The sequence below is a fragment of the Bombina bombina genome, chromosome 1 (assembly GCF_027579735.1).
Source record: "Bombina bombina isolate aBomBom1 chromosome 1, aBomBom1.pri, whole genome shotgun sequence".
In the NCBI taxonomy this organism is placed as follows: Eukaryota; Metazoa; Chordata; class Amphibia; order Anura; family Bombinatoridae; genus Bombina; species Bombina bombina.
Window position 1 is genome coordinate 716,533,112 of NC_069499.1, and position 19,477 is coordinate 716,552,588.

General features: G+C 36.7%; 1 protein-coding gene across 1 annotated transcript in view; it reads right to left on the bottom strand.

The window, feature by feature from the left end:
- Window positions 1-11,480: 11,480 nt before the first annotated feature.
- LOC128645900 (vascular endothelial growth factor receptor kdr-like) overlaps window positions 11,481-19,477 on the bottom strand; it is a 353,579-nt gene continuing 345,582 nt past the window's right edge. The window contains exon 30 of the mRNA XM_053699216.1: window positions 11,481-19,118. Coding sequence (XP_053555191.1) covers window positions 18,908-19,118 — 211 coding nt within the window. The 3' untranslated portion in view covers window positions 11,481-18,907. The remainder of the gene's footprint in view (window positions 19,119-19,477) is intronic.

Below are 19,477 nucleotides of genomic sequence, written 5' to 3' on the forward strand. Positions count from 1 at the left end.
TCATCGCTCTTTGCAGAAAAGGCCACCCCACCCTGTCAAAGGCCTTCTCTGCGTCTGTCGAGAATAATACCATAGGGATCCCTGCTACTTTTGCGTGATTTATTAACTGAATGACTTTAGTTATATTGTCCCTCGCCTCTCTCCCTGGGACAAACCCCACCTGGTCGTTTGCAATTAAGTTGGGTAATGTTCTGTTCAACCTATTCGCTAGAATCTTTGCCAATATTTTCATGTCTGTATTGATCAGAGAGATAGGTCTAAAGTTTCCTGGGCATGTTGCTGGTCGTCCTGGTTTGGTAAGAACCGTTAATTCCTAGCTAATCTTGGTTCTTCTCTAAGTTTATTAAATAATTGTAACATATGAGGGGCTAAGACTTCCCCACATTTTTTGTAATATGTTGGTGTAAAACCATCTGGGCCGGGGCTTTTCCCTGACGGCGTGTCTTTAATGGCTTGTTGCAGTTCCTCTATGGTTATATTAGCTGATAATGAGTTGACTGTGTCTGAGGCTATTTTAGGGAGCTCTAAGTCTTTAAAGTATTGGTTTAAGTTTTCTTCAAGTAATTCATCTTCCTGTGTCCTGTTGTCTTTTAAGTTGTATAATTTACTATAATAGTTCCTGAAGGTATGTGCAATTGAAGAGCTATCTTTTACTATTTTACCATCTGGTGTCTCTAGCGTGTGGATATAGGTATTTAATTGTTTCCTCCTCAAGGTTCTGGCTAAAATCTTACCTGGTTTGTTTCCCCCTTCAAAATAATACTGTTTAAGAAATATTGCTGTCCTTTGATGTATTTCAGTCAAGTGTTGCTTCAATGCTACCCTTGTGTCAGAGAGTTCTGTTAGGATTTTATTGTTGGCTGGGTTTAGTTTGTGAGCTGACTCTAAGGAGCTAACTTTTTGTAAGAGTTCAGTGTGTTTTTCTTGTGATAGTCTGTTTAGTTTGGATTTGTGCTTTATTATTATCCCTCTGAGTACAGTTTTATGGGCTTCCCACTCTACCTGTTGGGAGGAAGTAGTGTGTGTATTCAAGTCAAAATATTCGACAATATGTTTTTGAATTGTCTCTAACAGTTTTGAGTTGTTTAGGAGGGAGTCATCCAATCTCCAGATTTTGTGGGAGATCGGGACGTCAGGCCAGATCACCTTGCAGGTGACTGGGGCGTGGTCGGACCATGTTATGGTTCCTATGTCGCAATCATTTGTGATAGATAATCCTTGTGTGTCTGTATATATATGGTCAATTCTGGTGTAACTGTTATGAGGGTTAGAGTAAAATGTATAATCTCGGTCTAGGGGATGCAAAGTCCTCCAAATGTCGTGAAGTTTGAGGCTGTGGAAGATATTTTTGATGGCTCTTAGTTTCTTATGAAGAATACTCGATGACCCCCTGGAGGAGTCCAAATGGGGCTCCAAAGAGACATTAAAATCCCCCGCCAAGAATACTACTCCCTTGGCATGGTCCAGATATAGGTTAGAGATTTTTTTTTAAAAACCCGGTGTGAGTCTGACTCGGGGCGTATATATTGATTAAGGTGATATGGTGGCCATATAGTAGACCAGAAAGCAGGAGATATCTGCCCTCAGGGTTTTTTTCCGTGTGGAGTATATTCACCGGTAGGGATCTGTGGAACAGTATGCCCACTCCGGCTTTTTTGTTAGAACCAGAGGCGAAATAGGCTGTGGGGTATTGAGCATTATGCCATTTAGGTTCTTTTCCCCTCTGAAAATGTGTTTCTTGGAACATTAAGATGTGGCTATTAAGTTTATTTAGTTCTCTAAACGCTATGGAGCGTTTACCAGGGTTATTTAAGCCTTTAGCGTTAATTGTAGTGATTTGTAGTGTGTGATCCTGGAATTTACTAATTTTGGGTTGCATCTTGGTATGTGGAAGGAGAGGATGGAGGGATCAAGGGAAGAAAAAAAAAAAAAAGAGGAAGGAATGGATATTCAGGTAGATAGAGATCAAGGGGAGAAGGATATTAGAAAAAGTGAGATGAAGAATAGCCCAAGAGTGGGTTAAGTTACAAGTTGTTTCAAAGGTATATTAATATCTAGATATCACTATCCAAGAAATATAGACGTAAGTGAACAGAAAATGTATCAAATGTAGCAAATAATACTAATGCAACAATTAGGGGTAGTAGACCCTTGTACGGCAAATAACAAACATTAATTTAACAAATAATACAAATCCAGCGTTGAATGAGGAGTGATGGGAAGGAGGGAGGGATGGTGGGGGGTTAGGATGGGGGGGAGAGGCAGTGGGGAAGAGGGGAGGGGACATTCAGCAGTGAGGTAGAATATACTGATTGTGCAATCATATAGGAACCTTTCTATAAAACATTATCGTGAGCATTTTCTATCTAAGTAACTCTCTAATAAAAGAAACAATATATGAACAACCTAACATTCAGGTCAATTAAAATGCTATCAACCTATCATCTTGTATAAACATTTCTCTATTTTATCATTATGACTATGAGAAGATATGGGCCCTTTAAAGTCAAACCCAAACCCATCTAAACTACAAATCTTTTAACGGATAGTCTCATAGTGTCCTTTTACATAGTCCTTCATATAATTGCTCTAGCAAAACTTTTGTTTACTCATCTGAGTCGTGGTCATCCATGGTCTCGGCAGGTCTGCTTGTCTCCCCCCTTGGCGGGGGCTGCACAGTTTTTTCTGTACTGTCCGACAGAGCCAAATCCTTGTAGAAAAGTTGAGGATCGGTGCCTAGCCTGTAGATGACTGTCCTATTGTTATGATTAACAATAATGGAGACGGGAAACCCCATCGGTACTGTACTTTGTTCCTGCGAAGGTGAGAAGTTATGTGGGATAGTTCTCTATGTTTCTGTAGTGTGACTGGAGATAGATCTGTAAAAATCTGTATTTCCTCCCCTACATGCGTAATAGGGTGTTTGGTTCTGGCATTCCGAAGGATCTCCTCCTTGTCCTTGAAACTTAGAAATTTAACTATAATGTCTCTAGGCAGAGCTTTTGGCGGCGGCTTAGTCCGAAATGCCCTGTGGGCTCTTTCAATTGGAACCTCATTAACTGTAGGAGTACCCTTTATCACCCTAAAAAGGGCCTGGAGATATCCTTCTATTGCAGGAGGATGTACAGTTTCTGATATGCCCCTAAATCTGAGATTGTTGCGTCTGCAACGGTTGTCTAGGTCCTCCATTTTATCAGTTAGGTAATAAACTTGTTCAGCTTGACTTTTTAACTCCTCAGTGTTGTGCTTTATATTCTCTGTAATGGAACCTTGTTGTCCCTCCACTGTTCTTACTCTTTGATCCAGAGCACTTAAATCTTTTCTGAGATCCCCAAAAAGATTTCTCATTTCTTGCAAGACTCCCTGGATATCCTCTTTTGAGGAAAGGTGTTGTATGTCATTTTTTGTGATGAAAGGAGACTGTGATGCATCATTATGAGAGGCTTGAGTTGTAGTGACATCTTGTTTGCTGGCCATGCTGTCTACAGAGTTTTCTGTCCTGTTTTCTAATGGCTTTAGATAGTGGCTGAGAGAATTGGAGGAAGTAGTTTTCCCTAATTTATTCTGCCTTTTACAAGGCATTACATTAAACACTGGTGTTTAAGGGGGCAAGGATTGGTGTTATTTGTAAGGTGTCTTTTAAGGAGAAAACGGCTGTACTGTCCTGTAGCTAATGGTTATATTTCTGGATGATGTATTAAAAAGAGGCTTATAGAGGGTCTGTATATGAGCTTTTAGGAAGAGTTTGTCTGCCCTTTTGTTTGTGAGATGGATCAGATAGCCACGTGTGTATTAGAGCTTGCTATTCAGTGTTTCTGCCTTTATGCCTCTGTTCTCACCGGGTCACTGAAGTGTTTTATGCACCGGTATCAAGGGCTCCTCAGCCAGCTATGCAGCTTGTGTTAGCCGAAAAAAACCCTTTTGGGGAATTGTGTATTCCTACTTATGTCCCTGTGTCACAGCGCAAAAAGCGCGCAAGAAGTGTTCCTTCTTTAAGGATTCCCTCTTAGTTAGTTCTTACCCGCACTTCAGTAGCCTTGCGGTCATGATGAGGAGGTCGGCGGGTTAGGAAAGGAGCTGGTAAGATCCGTTATGTTTCCAGATGTTTTCTCTGTTATGCGCCTCTGTCGTTCATTAAGTAGTCCCGCTGCCACGTGAGGCCTGATGTATATGGAGGAGATGAATGCACTCCTCTACTGCTGCAAATTACCTCTCCGGTGCCTTTAACTTGTCGATTCTTATACTCTGGTTGTTAATCGCTGTGTCCCCTATTTTGGGAAAGGGTTATGGGGAATAAAACTGGATTTGTGCTGTTTTTGCCTACATGGGTGATTGGAGCCCTCTCAGTGTGCGGCCATCTCCCTGCTTGGCCAGACTTCGATGCGTGAAAATTTTTTAACTTTCTTTTGCGTAATGTGTCATTCTTGGTGCCAAATTTTTTTATTTTACTCCTCTCCCTCTATTGCTCGCTGTTTTCATGAATTTGAAAGCTATTATGCCTGCTTTTTGATTATTTTTTTTATTTAAAAAAAATAATAATCCTATCTTTGTTTTTCTATCTACTGAAACTGTTACATTGGGGAAATTGAATGTTTTGCCTAATGTTATTTTTCTTTTTCTGTTACATTTTGCGAGATGTCTCATTCTGATCCTGACTCTGATGTTACTGTAGAAACTATGATGCCCTGAAACACTATTCTAAGTGTGTTCCTTTCATTATTAAGCTGTTGTTATTTCTTCATCTCAATTATGTGGCATTGTTTTATTATATTTTATGCTAATAATGTTTCTACATGTACAATGACATTTACTGTTTTTACTTACTCAGTTCATGTACTTGATTTCATCTGCAAACATCACATGTTATTGCTTTTATCATAAAAGATTATGACTGCTATTATGCCTTTAAATAAACTTACAAGGTCTTTTCAAAATTGTTAAGATTTAATTCATTTTGTTCTCAACGACAGCATACTTAAATTTATTCTACTGATGAAGGGTTTCTTTGGTTCAAAGGATCCTGTATCAGAGACAGTTTTGTTAAAAATTCTCCTTATTTCTCATTTGAACACTCTTTGTTCTTTGTTAAGGACAATTTGTTATTTTTAGCTTTTAGGAGCCTAGTCCTCCTATTAACTATCTGCCAGATTACGAGTTTTGTCGGTAAAGCCTTGCGGTGCTAACAAGCCTTTTTTTTCCAGCGCTCACTTTAAACAACGCTGGTATTACAAGTTTTCTGAATGGCTGCGTTAGCCTCAGAAAAGTAAGCGTTGAGCAAATTTAGCTCCACTTCTCACTGTAATACCAGCGTTGCTTACGGTAGCGGTAGCTGGCTAAAACGTGCTTGTGCATGATTTCCCCAAAGGAAACAATGGGGCTGAGCTGGCTGAAAAAAACTTAGCACCTGCAAAAAAGCAGCGTCCAGCTTCTAACGCAGCCCCATTGTTTCCTATGGAAAAATACTTTCTAAGTCTACACCTAACACCCTAACATGAACCCCGAGTCTAAACACCCCTAATCTTACACTTATTAACCGCTAATCTACCGCCGACATCGTCGCCACCTGCATTATACTATTAACCCCTAATTTGCCGCTCCGGACACCGCTGCCACCTACATTATACTTATGAACCCCTAATCTTATGCCCCCAACATCGCCGACGCCTACATTATAGTTATTAACCCCTAATCTGCCGCCCCCAATGTTGCCTCAACCTAACTACACTTATTAACCCCTAATCTGACGACCGTACATCGCTACCACTATAATAAATGTATTAAACCCTAAACCGCCTCACTTCCCGCCTCGCAAACACTAATTAATTTCTATTAACCTCTAATCTGCCTGCACTAACATCGCCAACACCTACTTACATTTATTAACCCCTAATCTGCCACCACCAACGTCGCCGCTACTATAATAAAGTTCTTAACCCCTAAACCTAAGTCTAACCCTAACGCTAACACCCCCCTAATTTAAATATAATTTAAATACATATAAATAAAATAACTACAATTAAATAAATTATTCCTATTTAAAACTAAATACTTACCTGTAAAATAAACCATAAGATAGCTACAATATAATTAATAATTACATTGCAGCTATCTTATGATTTATTTTTATTTTACTGGCAACTTTGTATTTATTTTAATTAGGTACAATAGTTATTAAATAGTTATTAACTATTTAATAACTACCTAGCTAAAATAAGTACAAAATTACCTGTAAAATAAATCCTAACCTAAGTTACAATTACACCTAACACTACACTATCATTAAATAAATTACCTAAACTACCTACAATTAAATACAATAAAGAAGTTTAAACTAATTACACCTAATCTAAGCCCCATAATAAAATAAAAAAGTCCCCCAAAATAATAAAAAGCCCTACCCTATACTAAATTACAAATAGCCCTTAAAAGGGCCTTTTTCGGGGCATTGCCCCAAAGTAATCAGCTCTTTTACCTGTAAAAAAAAGAATACAATACCCCCCCAACATTACAACCCACCACCCACACACCCCTACTCTAAAACCCACCCAATCCCCCTTAATAAAACCTAACACTACCCCATTGAAGATCACCCTACCTTGAGCCGTCTTCACCCAGCCGGGCACCAGTGGTCATCCGATGGGGCAGAAGAGGACATCCGGACCGGCAGAAGTCTTCATCCTATCCGGGCAGAAGAGGACATCTGGACCAGGAGAAGGCTTCATCGAAGCGGCATCTTCTATCTTCATCCATCCGACGAGGAACGACTCCATCTTGAAGACCTCCGGCGCGGAACATCCTTCTAGGCCGACGAACTAACGATGAATGACGGTTCCTTTAAATGATGTCATCCAAGATGGCGTCCCTCGAATTCCGATTGGCTGATAGGATTCTATCAGCCAATCGGAATTAAGGTAGGAAAAATCTGATTGGTTGATGCTATCAGCCAATCGGATTGAAGTTCAATCCGATTGGCTGATTGGGTCAGCCAATAGAATTGACCTTGCATTCTATTGGCTGATCCATACGGTGAGACCCATAATCTCACCGTATGTTATTTTAAAATCTGGATTTTAAGATTTAAATTTTGCTCCTGAGGTTTTTTCCTATTCGAGATTCTATCTGTATTATGTTCTAAAGAATGGTTTATCCTGATTCCCTTTTGGGACTATACAACTATTTCTATGGAAATTGGTACTTATTTTTAGGATTCTTTAGAGTTTGAATATAACCTTAGTAGAGCATATTCACATACTGTTTATATTTTTAGCTCAGCTTTATCTGTGGCTGGCATTGCTGTTCCCTCAACCTTTTGTTGAACAGTTAGCATAAGCATTTTTAGATTTTTTAAGTATATAACTCTGTTTATTTACTTCTGATGTATTCATTTTATTTTGTTTACTATATCTATTATTATGATTTCAAATATTTTTTATTATCTCTAGCTTGTAAGGATAATAATTTGTTTGATTTCTATTATCTCCACTATTTGGAGGTTTAGAGTTTTTTGTGCCCTACTTTTAGTCCGGTGATGTAGATCATTTGGTGAATGTCCTGACTACAAACACTTGTTCTAGATCCAAGGGTCATAGATTCATATCCCGGCAGGGTTAATACAGCCCTTCGGCCTTTTGAGATCAATTTATTGTGTACCATTTATTTGGGTAATAATAAACAACTGTTTTATCAGCTGTTAATTTGGTTAACTCTGAGTGTAAGCACTGAAAAATATTTTTTTTTTGTATCCGTCTGGGAGAAAAACATCTTATAATCACTAGTTATTAGTCTGCATGAAGGTGTGGTTCTTAAACCAGTCCTTCTGGTGGGGGGCAGATTAGATTGTTTTTGGATGAACTCAGTCCAAAATCTTTATTATTCTTAAGGTTTGAATAGATTTTTAGAATGAGACCTTCTATGGGAAAAATCTTTCTTTCTCAGTACACTCTGTGAATTTTTTTCAGGAGTGATTATACCAGTTCTTTAGCAGGAACAGGGATTTAGTTTTTATTCAATTCTATTCTTTGTCCCAAAGAAGAAAGGTTTATTCAGTCCAATCTTGGATCAGAAGACTTTATATTGTTTTGATAGAGACTCAACTTTCAAGTTGGTGATTATAAGGACTTTTATGCCTTTTTGTTCCGCAAGGTCATTTCATGTCCACTCCATTTTACAGGATGTTTATCCTCATATTTTATTTCATTCAGACCACTTGTGGATTCTGAGATTCTGTTTTTTAGATAAGCCTTACTAATTTTCGGTTTTCGATTTGGTCTAGCGACAGCTTTATGAAACTTTTCAAAGGTTCTGGGTGCCCTTCTTTCTGTAATAAGACAGTCGGGTATTGTAATGTTTCCTTATTTGGATGGTATCTTGGTATTAGCTTAATCTTTTCTTTTATTGGAACTAGTTTTGATTCTTCAAGACATGGTTAGAGGATTTAATTTACCTAAGAGTTTTGTGATTCCACAGACAAGGGTCACCTCTTTTTGGGTTTCTAGATGGATTCTGTGTTCATGTCTTTGTCTTTATTGGACAAAAGTCAATTGTAATTGGTGTTAGCCTGTCTAACTTGCAGTCCAGAACATTCCTTTCAGTGGCTATGTGCATGGAAGTTTTAGGTCTCATAACTGCAGCACGGACGTGGTTTCCTTTGCTTGTTTTTCATCTGAGACCTCTTTTGCTTTGCATACTGAATCAATGGTGCAGGGATTGTTTCAGGTATCACAGTTGATATTCTTAAATCCTAACACTCAACTCTCTCTGTTTTGGGGATTAGACTATCATTGTTTTATTCAGGGGGCCTCCTTTTGTTCATCCTTCCTGGACTGTATTCTTAATGGATACAAGGCTTACAGGTTGGGGAGCTGTCTGAGGGTCTCTGACAGAACAAGGGGTTTGGAAACTTCAAGAGGCAAGGTTCCCAATCGATATTTTAGAACTCCATGCTATTTTCAGAGCTCTTTCAGGCTTGGCCTCTTTTAGGAGAGAACTTTTCATTTTGCTTTCAGACAGACAATATCACAACTGTGGCATATGTCAATAATCAAATGGGGACTTGCAGTTCCTTACAACTAAGAAGTATCTTGAATACGTTCTTAGATGGAATTCATCTCCTGTCTAATTTCTACGATTTTTATCTCAGGTTTAGACATTTGGGAGGTAAATTATCTCAGCCGTCAGTCTTTACATCCGGGAGAGTGGTATCTCTATACAGATGTGTTTTCTAAATTTCCCAGGTACCTTTTCAGGTTCAGGAATCCTCAGGCAGGAATGGTGGATGCATTAGCAGTGTCTTGGTTTTGCAACCTGACTACATCTTTCTGCCTCTGTTTTTTTCTTCCAAGGGTGATTTCCAAGATCATATTGGAATAGTCTCATGTGTTTCTGATAGCATCCAAGAAAAAAAAGATTGAAGCGGAGCACCGATAAAAAGTTTAAACTTTATTTCAACATCAGTAAAAGTCCTTATTCACATAGGATGCATGATACAAAGGGAGTCAGCACACATCTGACGAGTTTTGGCTTGCTACCTTTGTCAAAGCTGATAAAATTGAGGAATAAATCCCCATCTCTTATAGAAACTACCTGACTCCCATTGGTTAATTATTACCTGCCACAATTAACCTCTTCAGTTCCTTTACATATGATAGGTAAAAAGGGCTAATGCTAACAATAGCTAGCTATGCTAGTTGTTAAGTTATCTTATAGACATGGTTATGAAAAAAGTATATGCATATTCCAAATAACAAACATCCATTTTATATGTCTCATATACAAAAACCTGCTGTGTGTAAAACCTTTTACTTATGGATATGGAAGATTCTTTTTGGTATTGACTCAGTGTTTAAATCACATTTAGTAGGTACATACTCATTTTCATTAATTCCCCACCTTCCTATCCTTTGTTAAAGAGCAATATATACCAGTAAATATAGTTATATGCACAAGTATTGCATTTATTTTTGTTTTGTTTATAATTTTAATTTGCGGGCTTAATATTGAGGTAGAAATTACCATTTTAGGTTATTAAAGTGGTGAATCAGTAGATTCAAAAATGATTACTGTGACAGTAAACAACTACCTGTCACAAATGCCCTCTTGCTAACCCTATTAAAGAAATAAAGTTGCGCGGGTTATAGTACTGTCATACTGGATTCTGGTCCTGGAGCTTTATGTATTATGCTATGGGTTACCTCACTAGTAGGACATAAGGATTTTACCCTATAACCCATACTGTTCATACAGTGGAAGGAACAAGTCACAATAGCAGATCAAGCTTGATATACAATATTTACAGTATTTCAAATATTCTTGGTAAGTGATATGATACAATTTCGTTATTGCCCTTTGTACAATTGTTAAAAAAATGCGGTGTTATGCCCCTTTCATACCATTTCAGAATAACTGCCTGCCTACCCAAATTTGGTGGGAGGTGTATTCATAGGCATTTGAGGTTTGGGAAACTTTGCCTCCTCCTGGTAGGAATATATATCCCATACGTCACTAGCTCATAGACTCTTGCCAATATGAAAGAAATAAATTTATCAGGTAAGTTCTTACATAAATTATGTTTTTCTGTCAAAGTATAGATGTTACTTTGTGTGCTCCTGGGTGTGATATATTACTGTATATATATTGCTATATCGTTAACGAACTCTGCCTGTTTGACTACTCTGCTTGCTTAAACCCTAAAGTACTGGATTGCCTCACTGTTAATGAACTCTGCCTGTCTGACTACTCTGCTTGTTTAACCCCTAAAGTACTGGATTGCCTCACTGTTAATGGACTCTGCCTGTCTGACTACTCTGCTTGCTTAAACCCTAAAATACTGGATTGCCATACTGTTGCTGAACATTGACTGTCTGACCACTCTACCTGTTTATCCCTTGAACCCTTGGATTGCCTTACTATTGCCAAACCCTGCCTGCCTGACCATTCTAGTGCTTTACCTTTGGACTGCCTTACTGTTACCAAACTCTGCCTGCCTGACCCTTCTAGCGGTTTACCATTGAACTGCCTTACCATTGGTTTCTCTACCTGTTACCGTCAACAGCTATGCTGTTGTCTTCAGTCCTTCAAGTGGTTTACCCTTGAACTGCCTTACCACTGGTTTCTCTACCTGTTGTGTCAAAGGCTATCCTGTTGTCTTCAGTCCTTCAAGTGGTCTACCCTTGAACTACCTAACTGCTTACTCCCTGCCTGTTGCCGCCAAAGACTATCCTGCCTATAGTGAGTTCCACTTACCTCATCTTGCAAACTTTCTCTGCTCTGGGATATTCCCTATTATTCCAGCTTGACTCCAGGATAACAAGACTACTGGCCAAGTTTGGTCGGATAGTGGAATATCTCAGTGAGTCAATAAAAGTAAAGTAATTTGGGATGGATGGGATGTTGGGGAGGGAAAGATATAAACACTCATGCAAAAACCTGTTAGATGACCTTAGACGCCTGAAAGACTCATACAAATTACAACAGATCCAGGATTGTATAAATATATATATATTATTTTCTTTATTTTGTTTGGCTAATCCATAAAATACATTTTTTCAAGAGTACATATAGAAGCTGAAAACGTTTCAGTGCACACATTCTTATCCATGATGATTACTGAGAGAAACACATCACATTATAGGTATCTCTGTAACATAAGGGTTTTACAATATAAGAACTATACAATCCACAGTGATTCATGCACATGGCACTTCTAATTTTATTTTAAAATGTAGGAAATAAAGCAGGTACATTTCTTCATTTTACTGTGTAATCGATTACTAGCTATCAAGCGAAAGTTGCTTTATTGACATTGGTTTATTATATACTTTATGGAAAAGGTTGCAAAACTGATTACACAACAAGTACAGAATATTTTCCAGCATGTAGTCTGCAAAATAAAACAATGTACAGTAAACTTGGAATTGATGGAAATGTACAGATTTACTGATATGGTTTGCAAAGCATTTGTTTGCTGTAGGACTAGAAGTTCAAACTCAACAGAACAGTCAACCATAGTTACAGCACACTCAATTGGAATACTGACTGACTTGACATTCTTAGTAGGCAACTGAACAAAAAGTGCTAATAAAATGGGTAGTTTGAATTGTTTATCAATAAACATTGCAGGTTTCTCTCATTATGCCACAGTCATTATTGCGCAATAACAATTAACAGACTGGCAGCAGCATTGCTGGTTCAGCATTGAGGACACATAAGATTAAACTATAATTTGTAGGATAGCTATCTTTAGTTATCACTTATATGCACTAATGCAGTTTACAGAAAAGTTAATAAGACAGAGATTTTGATACAAAATCTGATCAGTGGATTTTAACAGTCAAATATCTCATTTGATAATCTGTATAGTGTATTAAAATGAGTTCCTAAAAATCTGGCTGTGGAACAACCATTGAATTCATGCTAATATCTACATAATTTAAATAGGGTATATATGAATATGTGTAAATGCATTTGATAACAGTATATAAATTTGTATTAGTAAGTGTGCTTACTATACCAAGGCACTAGTGGTTAATGAGTATATGCTAACTTTAGTTGTACATACAAGTTCAGTTTCTCTTAATCCTATTGAAATAACACAAGCTTAATTTCTTTAGAAAATAAACCTTAATTCTTAGTTTGAACAAGACCTAACAAACTATATACTACAAGAGAATAATTAAGAGGAAATGCTAAGAACAAAAACCGTTAAGTACGCTAAAGAATAATATTTTGTTAGTTTTAAAGCAAGGACTCATCTTGCTGTTTTTTGTGCTCTGCAATAAATTTCCGTTCCCATGAGAGAACTTTAATCTAGCTGTATTGCAGCTGCATCAGAATATAGCTTGGAATATGCACCTGAATCTGATTCCAGCTCACCCTGTAAGTTATCTTTATCAACATAAAAATGTATTAAGAATCCCTGAGAAGATACTCATGAACAGAAAGCACTTTTTAACATATACTGAGCCTTCTCAAACTATTAATCTGATATTATTCTATTGGGGGATTTAGCAAAAACATTGCAAACACTATTGTATGTCAGTATAGCAAGAAAACTGAGCGCTAGTGAACCACACCACATCATTAAAGGGATATTAAACCCAATTTTTTTCTTTCATGATTCAGATAGAGCATTCAATTTTAAGCCACTTTCTAATTTACTCCTATTATCAATTTTTCTTTGTATCTTTATTTGAAAATCAGGAATGTAAACTTAGAAGCAGGTCCATTTTTGGTTCAGGACACTGGGTAGAGCTTGCTGATTGATGGCTACCTTTAGCTTTTCAAATAAAGATACCAAGAGAATGAAAAAAAATTATAAAAGGAGTAAATTGGAAAGTGGTTTAAAATTTCAAGAAAATAATTTGGTTTTCATATCCCTTTAAGTCATGAGATATGTATGTCAAAATTAAAACTACATTCCATATAAAATAGACAATAGATATGTGTATTCAGAGGTTTCGGATACCTCTGAATATGGAAGAAGGTGGACGTGTGAAACTGCAACACATGAAAATTCAGATCCTAGTGTATTGCAGTTTCACAAGAGCAAATTTAGCTGCGAAAATAGCCGAATGATACGAGCGGCCTCCTTCTTCCTCCAAATGCACGTATCTAATAGACAATGATATTAAAGAGGTATTATTAAATTGAAAACAGATTTGTCAAACTACTACAAAATACTTGTGTTGGCAAAAATGCTTTTAATAAAAACTGTCACTGTTTTATTCAGTGAGAGATTTGACTGTGCATGTAAAGCAAATCTAGATATGCTCCATGCACCAGCCTTGTTAGAGAGGTGGTGCCTTGTATTGCACCGACGATGACTTAATTTACATGTAACAAACAACTGCCAGCATTCTGAGCAGACTTGCTGTAAAATGCCAGCGCATTAAGTATAGTTACATAAGCTATAAATGTATATGCACAGTAAAAGCTAAAAATAGTGCTAGCGTCTATTAGAAGAATATTTGCTAACAACATGTTGTGTATTGCAAAAATGCTTCAAAATTAAAATGCACTAATATGCATTTCAGTTTTGTCTCTTTACATTACATTGTACAGTGTAGTAAATATAGTTTCATTATAGGTCTTCTTACCATAGAGCGATAATCTTATGTGTAATTGATTACTGTTCCAGGTCCCTTTATGCTGAACCTGTTTACTATTTAGCTCCCTATACAACATCACTAACATTTTATGCTCATGGTCATGAGGTAATGTATATTTGCCAGTAGGGTTGCCACCTCAGCCATGTTTCCCTGGACACTTATGAGTTACACATGTTGCAGGGTGTGCATTCCTCCCTGCACACCCTGCAGCATGTGTAACTTATAAGTGTTCTGTATTTTAAGGGACGGGTCTATTTCCGTATAGGGAATGCAACGTTTGGCTCATGGAAGAGTGGATGGTGGGATGACATTAAACGAAAAAGTTCTCCTTCACAATTTGACACAACTTTTTATTTCATGATTCAGATAGAACATACAATTTAAAACAACTTCCTAATTGACTTCAATTATCTAAATTGATTTGTTGTCTTGGAATCCTTTGTTAAAAAGTATACCTAGGTAGGCTCAGAAGCAGCAATGCACTACTTGGAACAAGCTACTGATGGTGCCTGCACATATATACCTCTTGTTATTGGCTCAAGCAATGTATTCATCTAGCTCCCAGTGCTGTATTGCTGCTCCTTCAATTAAGGATACCAAGAGAATGAAGCAAGTTTGATAATAGACGTTAATTTGAAAGTTGTTTAAAATGGTATGTTCTATCTGAATCATGAGAGAAAAATGTTGGGTTTCATGTCACTTTAAATATAGTTCCACAACCCATTGTAATTTCCATTTAACATGCACAAATCAGTTGGATTTGGCAGGTCCTGGCACTTGGCTTACAGTTAGAAGTTAGTATAAAATGATAAACACAAGCTATTTATGGCTACGGCACTGTGCTGTGTGTTTAGTACCAGCTAACCAATCAGAGACATGTTGGCCAATTATTACACAATTCAAAGGCAGCCAATGGGCTGTTGAATAAGAAGTATGAATCACATTTTTTCTCAAATCATATATCTGACTCTGCAAGCTGTGGTGATAAAAAGAAGGTTTAGTGGCATCTGTGTCACCTTTAAGTGTTTTGGATTAACATTTGAATCAGTTATGATTTAGAGCAACTATATATGTATTAAAGTGCAAAAGAAATAGATGTCTTAAATAAGGGCTGGTTGGGAGCAAGATATACCTATAAAGAAAGTGCTAGAGAAGAAAAAAAAGGTAAAATACAAGAGAGATTGCCCTCATAACTGCAGTAATGGAGTCGTTTCTGTAACTAACAACCCAAAGAATGGTAAAAAAAACAAAACAAACAACATGCACTTCTGGTTAACCTAACCGGAAACTTGTAAAATCCTCAAATGCACCACTAGAAATGGAGAAACTAGTAAATAATATTTGTCTAACAAGTTAAAAGGACATTGTACTGTAACAAATTCTCCCATTTAAAGGGACAGTCTAGGCAAAATTAAACTTTTATGATTTAGGGCAGGCAATTTTAAACAACTTTCCAATTCACTTTTATCATCAAATTTGATGTGTTCTCTTGGTATTCTTTGTTGAAAGCTAAACCTAGGTAGGCTCATATGCTAATTTCTAAGCCCTTGAAGGCCACCTCTTATTTCAATGCATTTGGCAGTTGTTCACAGCTAGAGGGTCTTAGTTCTTGTGTGCCATACAGATAACATTGTGACCACGCCCGTGGAGTTACAAGTGAGAGTGCACCAATTGGCTAAATGCAAGTCTGTCCGGGGGTTAGCTCATGTGTGCCATACAGATAACATTGTGACCACGCCCGTGGAGTTACAAGTGAGAGGGCACCAATTGGCTAAATGCAAGTGTGTCAGGGTGTTAGCTCATGTGTGCCATACAGATAACATTGTGACCACACCCGTGGAGTTACAAATGAGAGGGCACCAATTGGCTAAATGCAAGTGTGTCAGGGCGTTAGCTCATGTGTGCCATACAGATAACATTGTGACCACACCCGTGGAGTTACAAATGAGAGGGCACAATTGGCTAAATGCAAGTGTGTCAGGGCGTTAGCTCATGTGTGCCATACAGATAACATTGTGACCACACCCGTGGAGTTACAAGTGAGAGGGCACTGATTGGCTAAATGCAAGTCTGTCAAAAGAACTGAAATAAGGGGAAGTCTGCAGAAGCTTAGATACAAGGTAATCACAGAGGTAAAAAGTTTATTAATATAACTGTGTTGGTTATGCAAAACAGGGGAATGGGTAATGAAGGGATTATCTATCTTTTTAAACAATAACAATTCTGGAGTAGACTGTTCCTTTAATGTGTTCCCAATGATCAATTTTACCAACTGGATGGCATTAAATTGATTACAAAAAGCTATGATTTGCCTTTATTTTATCATCTGACATAGCTATGTTTGTCTGTTGAAATTACCACCTATACTAAAATTTCAACATTATGTAATCAAGAGACAGCAGCAGAAATTAATCTCCATGCAGGGAGTGGAAGAGATCGTCAATTTGAAAGGGTGTTCATGTAACAGCTTTGAATATAATTAATTTATATCAGCTGATTGCCTGAGTACATTTAACCCTTTTAAGTTAAAGCATATTCACATTGACAAATATCATTTTTGACCCTACTACAAATCTAGAAGCAAGGACTTTTCTTGCAAGTATAAGACGGCAGCCAGGAGTTTTATATTTCAAAATGGCAAATATAAAAATGTATAAAATTTGTGCTATATAAATTTTATACAACACTGGTAGAAAACAATACTTAAATTACAAAATAAAAAGTCACAGAAATATTAGTAAATCATAACATATCATAATACTTTAGGCAATATAGGCAATATTTATATATATATTTATATTTCTTTTTTACTAAAATATAATATTAAAATTATTTTTAAAAGTAAAAAGCACACATAACTTTTGGTTGATGTAACGGCATAAAAAGTAAAAACCAAAAGCAATCTTTTGATCCTCAAACATCTTTGCAGGTTCCATAACTAATAAAAGAAATGTATATCAACAAAACATATGGAAATTCAAATTAGTTGTTATATTAAAAAATACATGTTAAATATGAAACACTTTGTAACAGTTTAAAAATATAGTGCAAACCCAATACTGAATACTGAGTCGCCAAATTAACAAGAAACCAATATGTTTTATATATGACATCCTATATATAGGGAATCATCTATCAAAGGAAACAAATAGTATAATTCATAACATCAGTGCATGAACCATTATTAATCAGTAATTGATGACATGCAATGAATATAACCTTTCAGAAGTCTTTACATAAGTACATATACTTATTATAATAGTGCTGTGACAGAGGGCATCATTAATAATAGTCTTCTTTGCTATTCAACATTGCTAAGGCACTGAAATATTATTTACAGAGGGGTCTGATTAAATCTTTTAATTACATTTATAGGATCATATACTTATCTCAGGTTATATGTTATGTTTTTCAGAGCATTAAAACATGGGTTGTGCTGATAACTTTTATTGCCTTTCATATAAAATTGAAAGCAAAAACTTTAAGACATAACACATGTTGGATGATGTGCGTGTAAAAATATACAAAAGAGTAGGCAGGGGCACATATTAGCTTATTGGTTGGCTTTGCTTGCCAATTAGTCCCAGCTGTATTCAAAGGACATCATTTGCCTGACAAGTAACATATAAATATTATATGAAAGCCAATAAACTTTGTTTTCTTCCTCTGACAAAGTCGCTCATTCCAGCATTGGCAAATCTCCATGTTTACACTCTCAGCAATTCTGTTGAAAGGACAGAGGTTTAAATACCAGGAATACACAGGTTACAATGATGGCAAGAAGCCATAAAGTCATTCTATAAATAGATATATCCAAGCACATTTTGTAATAAGGAGATATATTGTCCTTCCCTAGATAATCACTGCTGACCATCCAGCTAAGAAAACAGAAAGTTGTTTAGAAACTCCCTACTGTCCTAGATGCCAAAACAATTTTATCGATTACAGGTCATTTTCCCTAGAACAAAGAACATTGCAATATGTGAACTTGTAATCTGATATAAAGAAACCGAAATACTAACAAGAAGCAACTAAGTCTTTGTCAAATCTATATTCTAAAATAAAGTCTATAAAATGAGTGCACTATCAGTGGGGGGACTTTTTTTTTTTCTTTTTAAGAGAGATTACATTATTAAGAGTCTTGACGAGTCTCCCTGTTTCTTCTATTGTGTAGCAATGTTATATTCATCTCAACAAACTGTTTGGCTCAAACACAGATGATCAGTGAACATAGATTGATATGTCGCAGTATAGTATAAATATGGATGGAACTATTTTCTTTACTATAACAATGTCTTATTTTGTAGATCAATTCTTTAAAACACTTTTTTCTTGCAGTTCAATTGTGAATGCATAATAATTAGTTATTATATATATCATTCCGCAATGGCCCCGCCCCTTATTGCATATTAATCTTTTTAGCACCAAATGGCCATCCACTATGATAATCTCAAACACTGCATTGCACATTGAATAGAAAACACTTTATCAGTAAGCAATGTGTGTATATATATATATATATATATATATATATATAGTATTTTGCTTTTAAGGCATTGCTTTTGTAATTGTACTTTATTTTTCATCAGATTGATGTTGACATCATCATCCATAAAATAACTTTACGGTTGCTCCATCAAACAGTAGTTTCATCATGAGTAAGATCATGACATAATATTATGTGTTATCCATTTTACAAGTGGGTTGGCAGTCATTGAACCCTTCAGTGGCAAATCACTGTAGCTACAATAGTGTTCTGGTAATGTTAGTTGAGACAGTATATGTCTGTGCACACCTTCTTGCTACACTGGAGGGGTGGAATAATGGATGACAGAGTTGTAATCTGGAGGGGGGCTGTGACACTCCAGAGTAAGATCCATGGGTGGAAGAACAAGCTCCTCCAGCATAAGGTCCAGTGGGTCTTCTTTAATTTGAGCAGCTGGGTGGTACTTCACTAAGCTTCTTTCATTCTCCCATAACACAGACTCTTTGCTTTTGCTGACAGCTTTCATCCTGTAATGGGATAGAACACTACTTGTAAGTATATGAGCATTAAAGGGACATAAAAATCTCGTGCTAATAGAACATGCAATTTTATAAGAATTTTTCAATTTACTTATATTATCAAAATTAAATTTTTCTCTTCTTATCTTTTGTTGAAGAGCATACCTAGGTGGGCTCAAGAGCAGCAATGCACTACTTGGAGCTAGCTGGTGATTGGTGGATGAATACATATGACTTTTGTCATTGGCTCGCCAAGTGTGCTCAACTTGGTCCCATTAGCGACTTGTTGCGCTGGAGTTGATGCTAACTATGAGCTAGATTACACATGAAGCACAAATTAGCACTCACGTTCCCTTGTTAAATTTTCT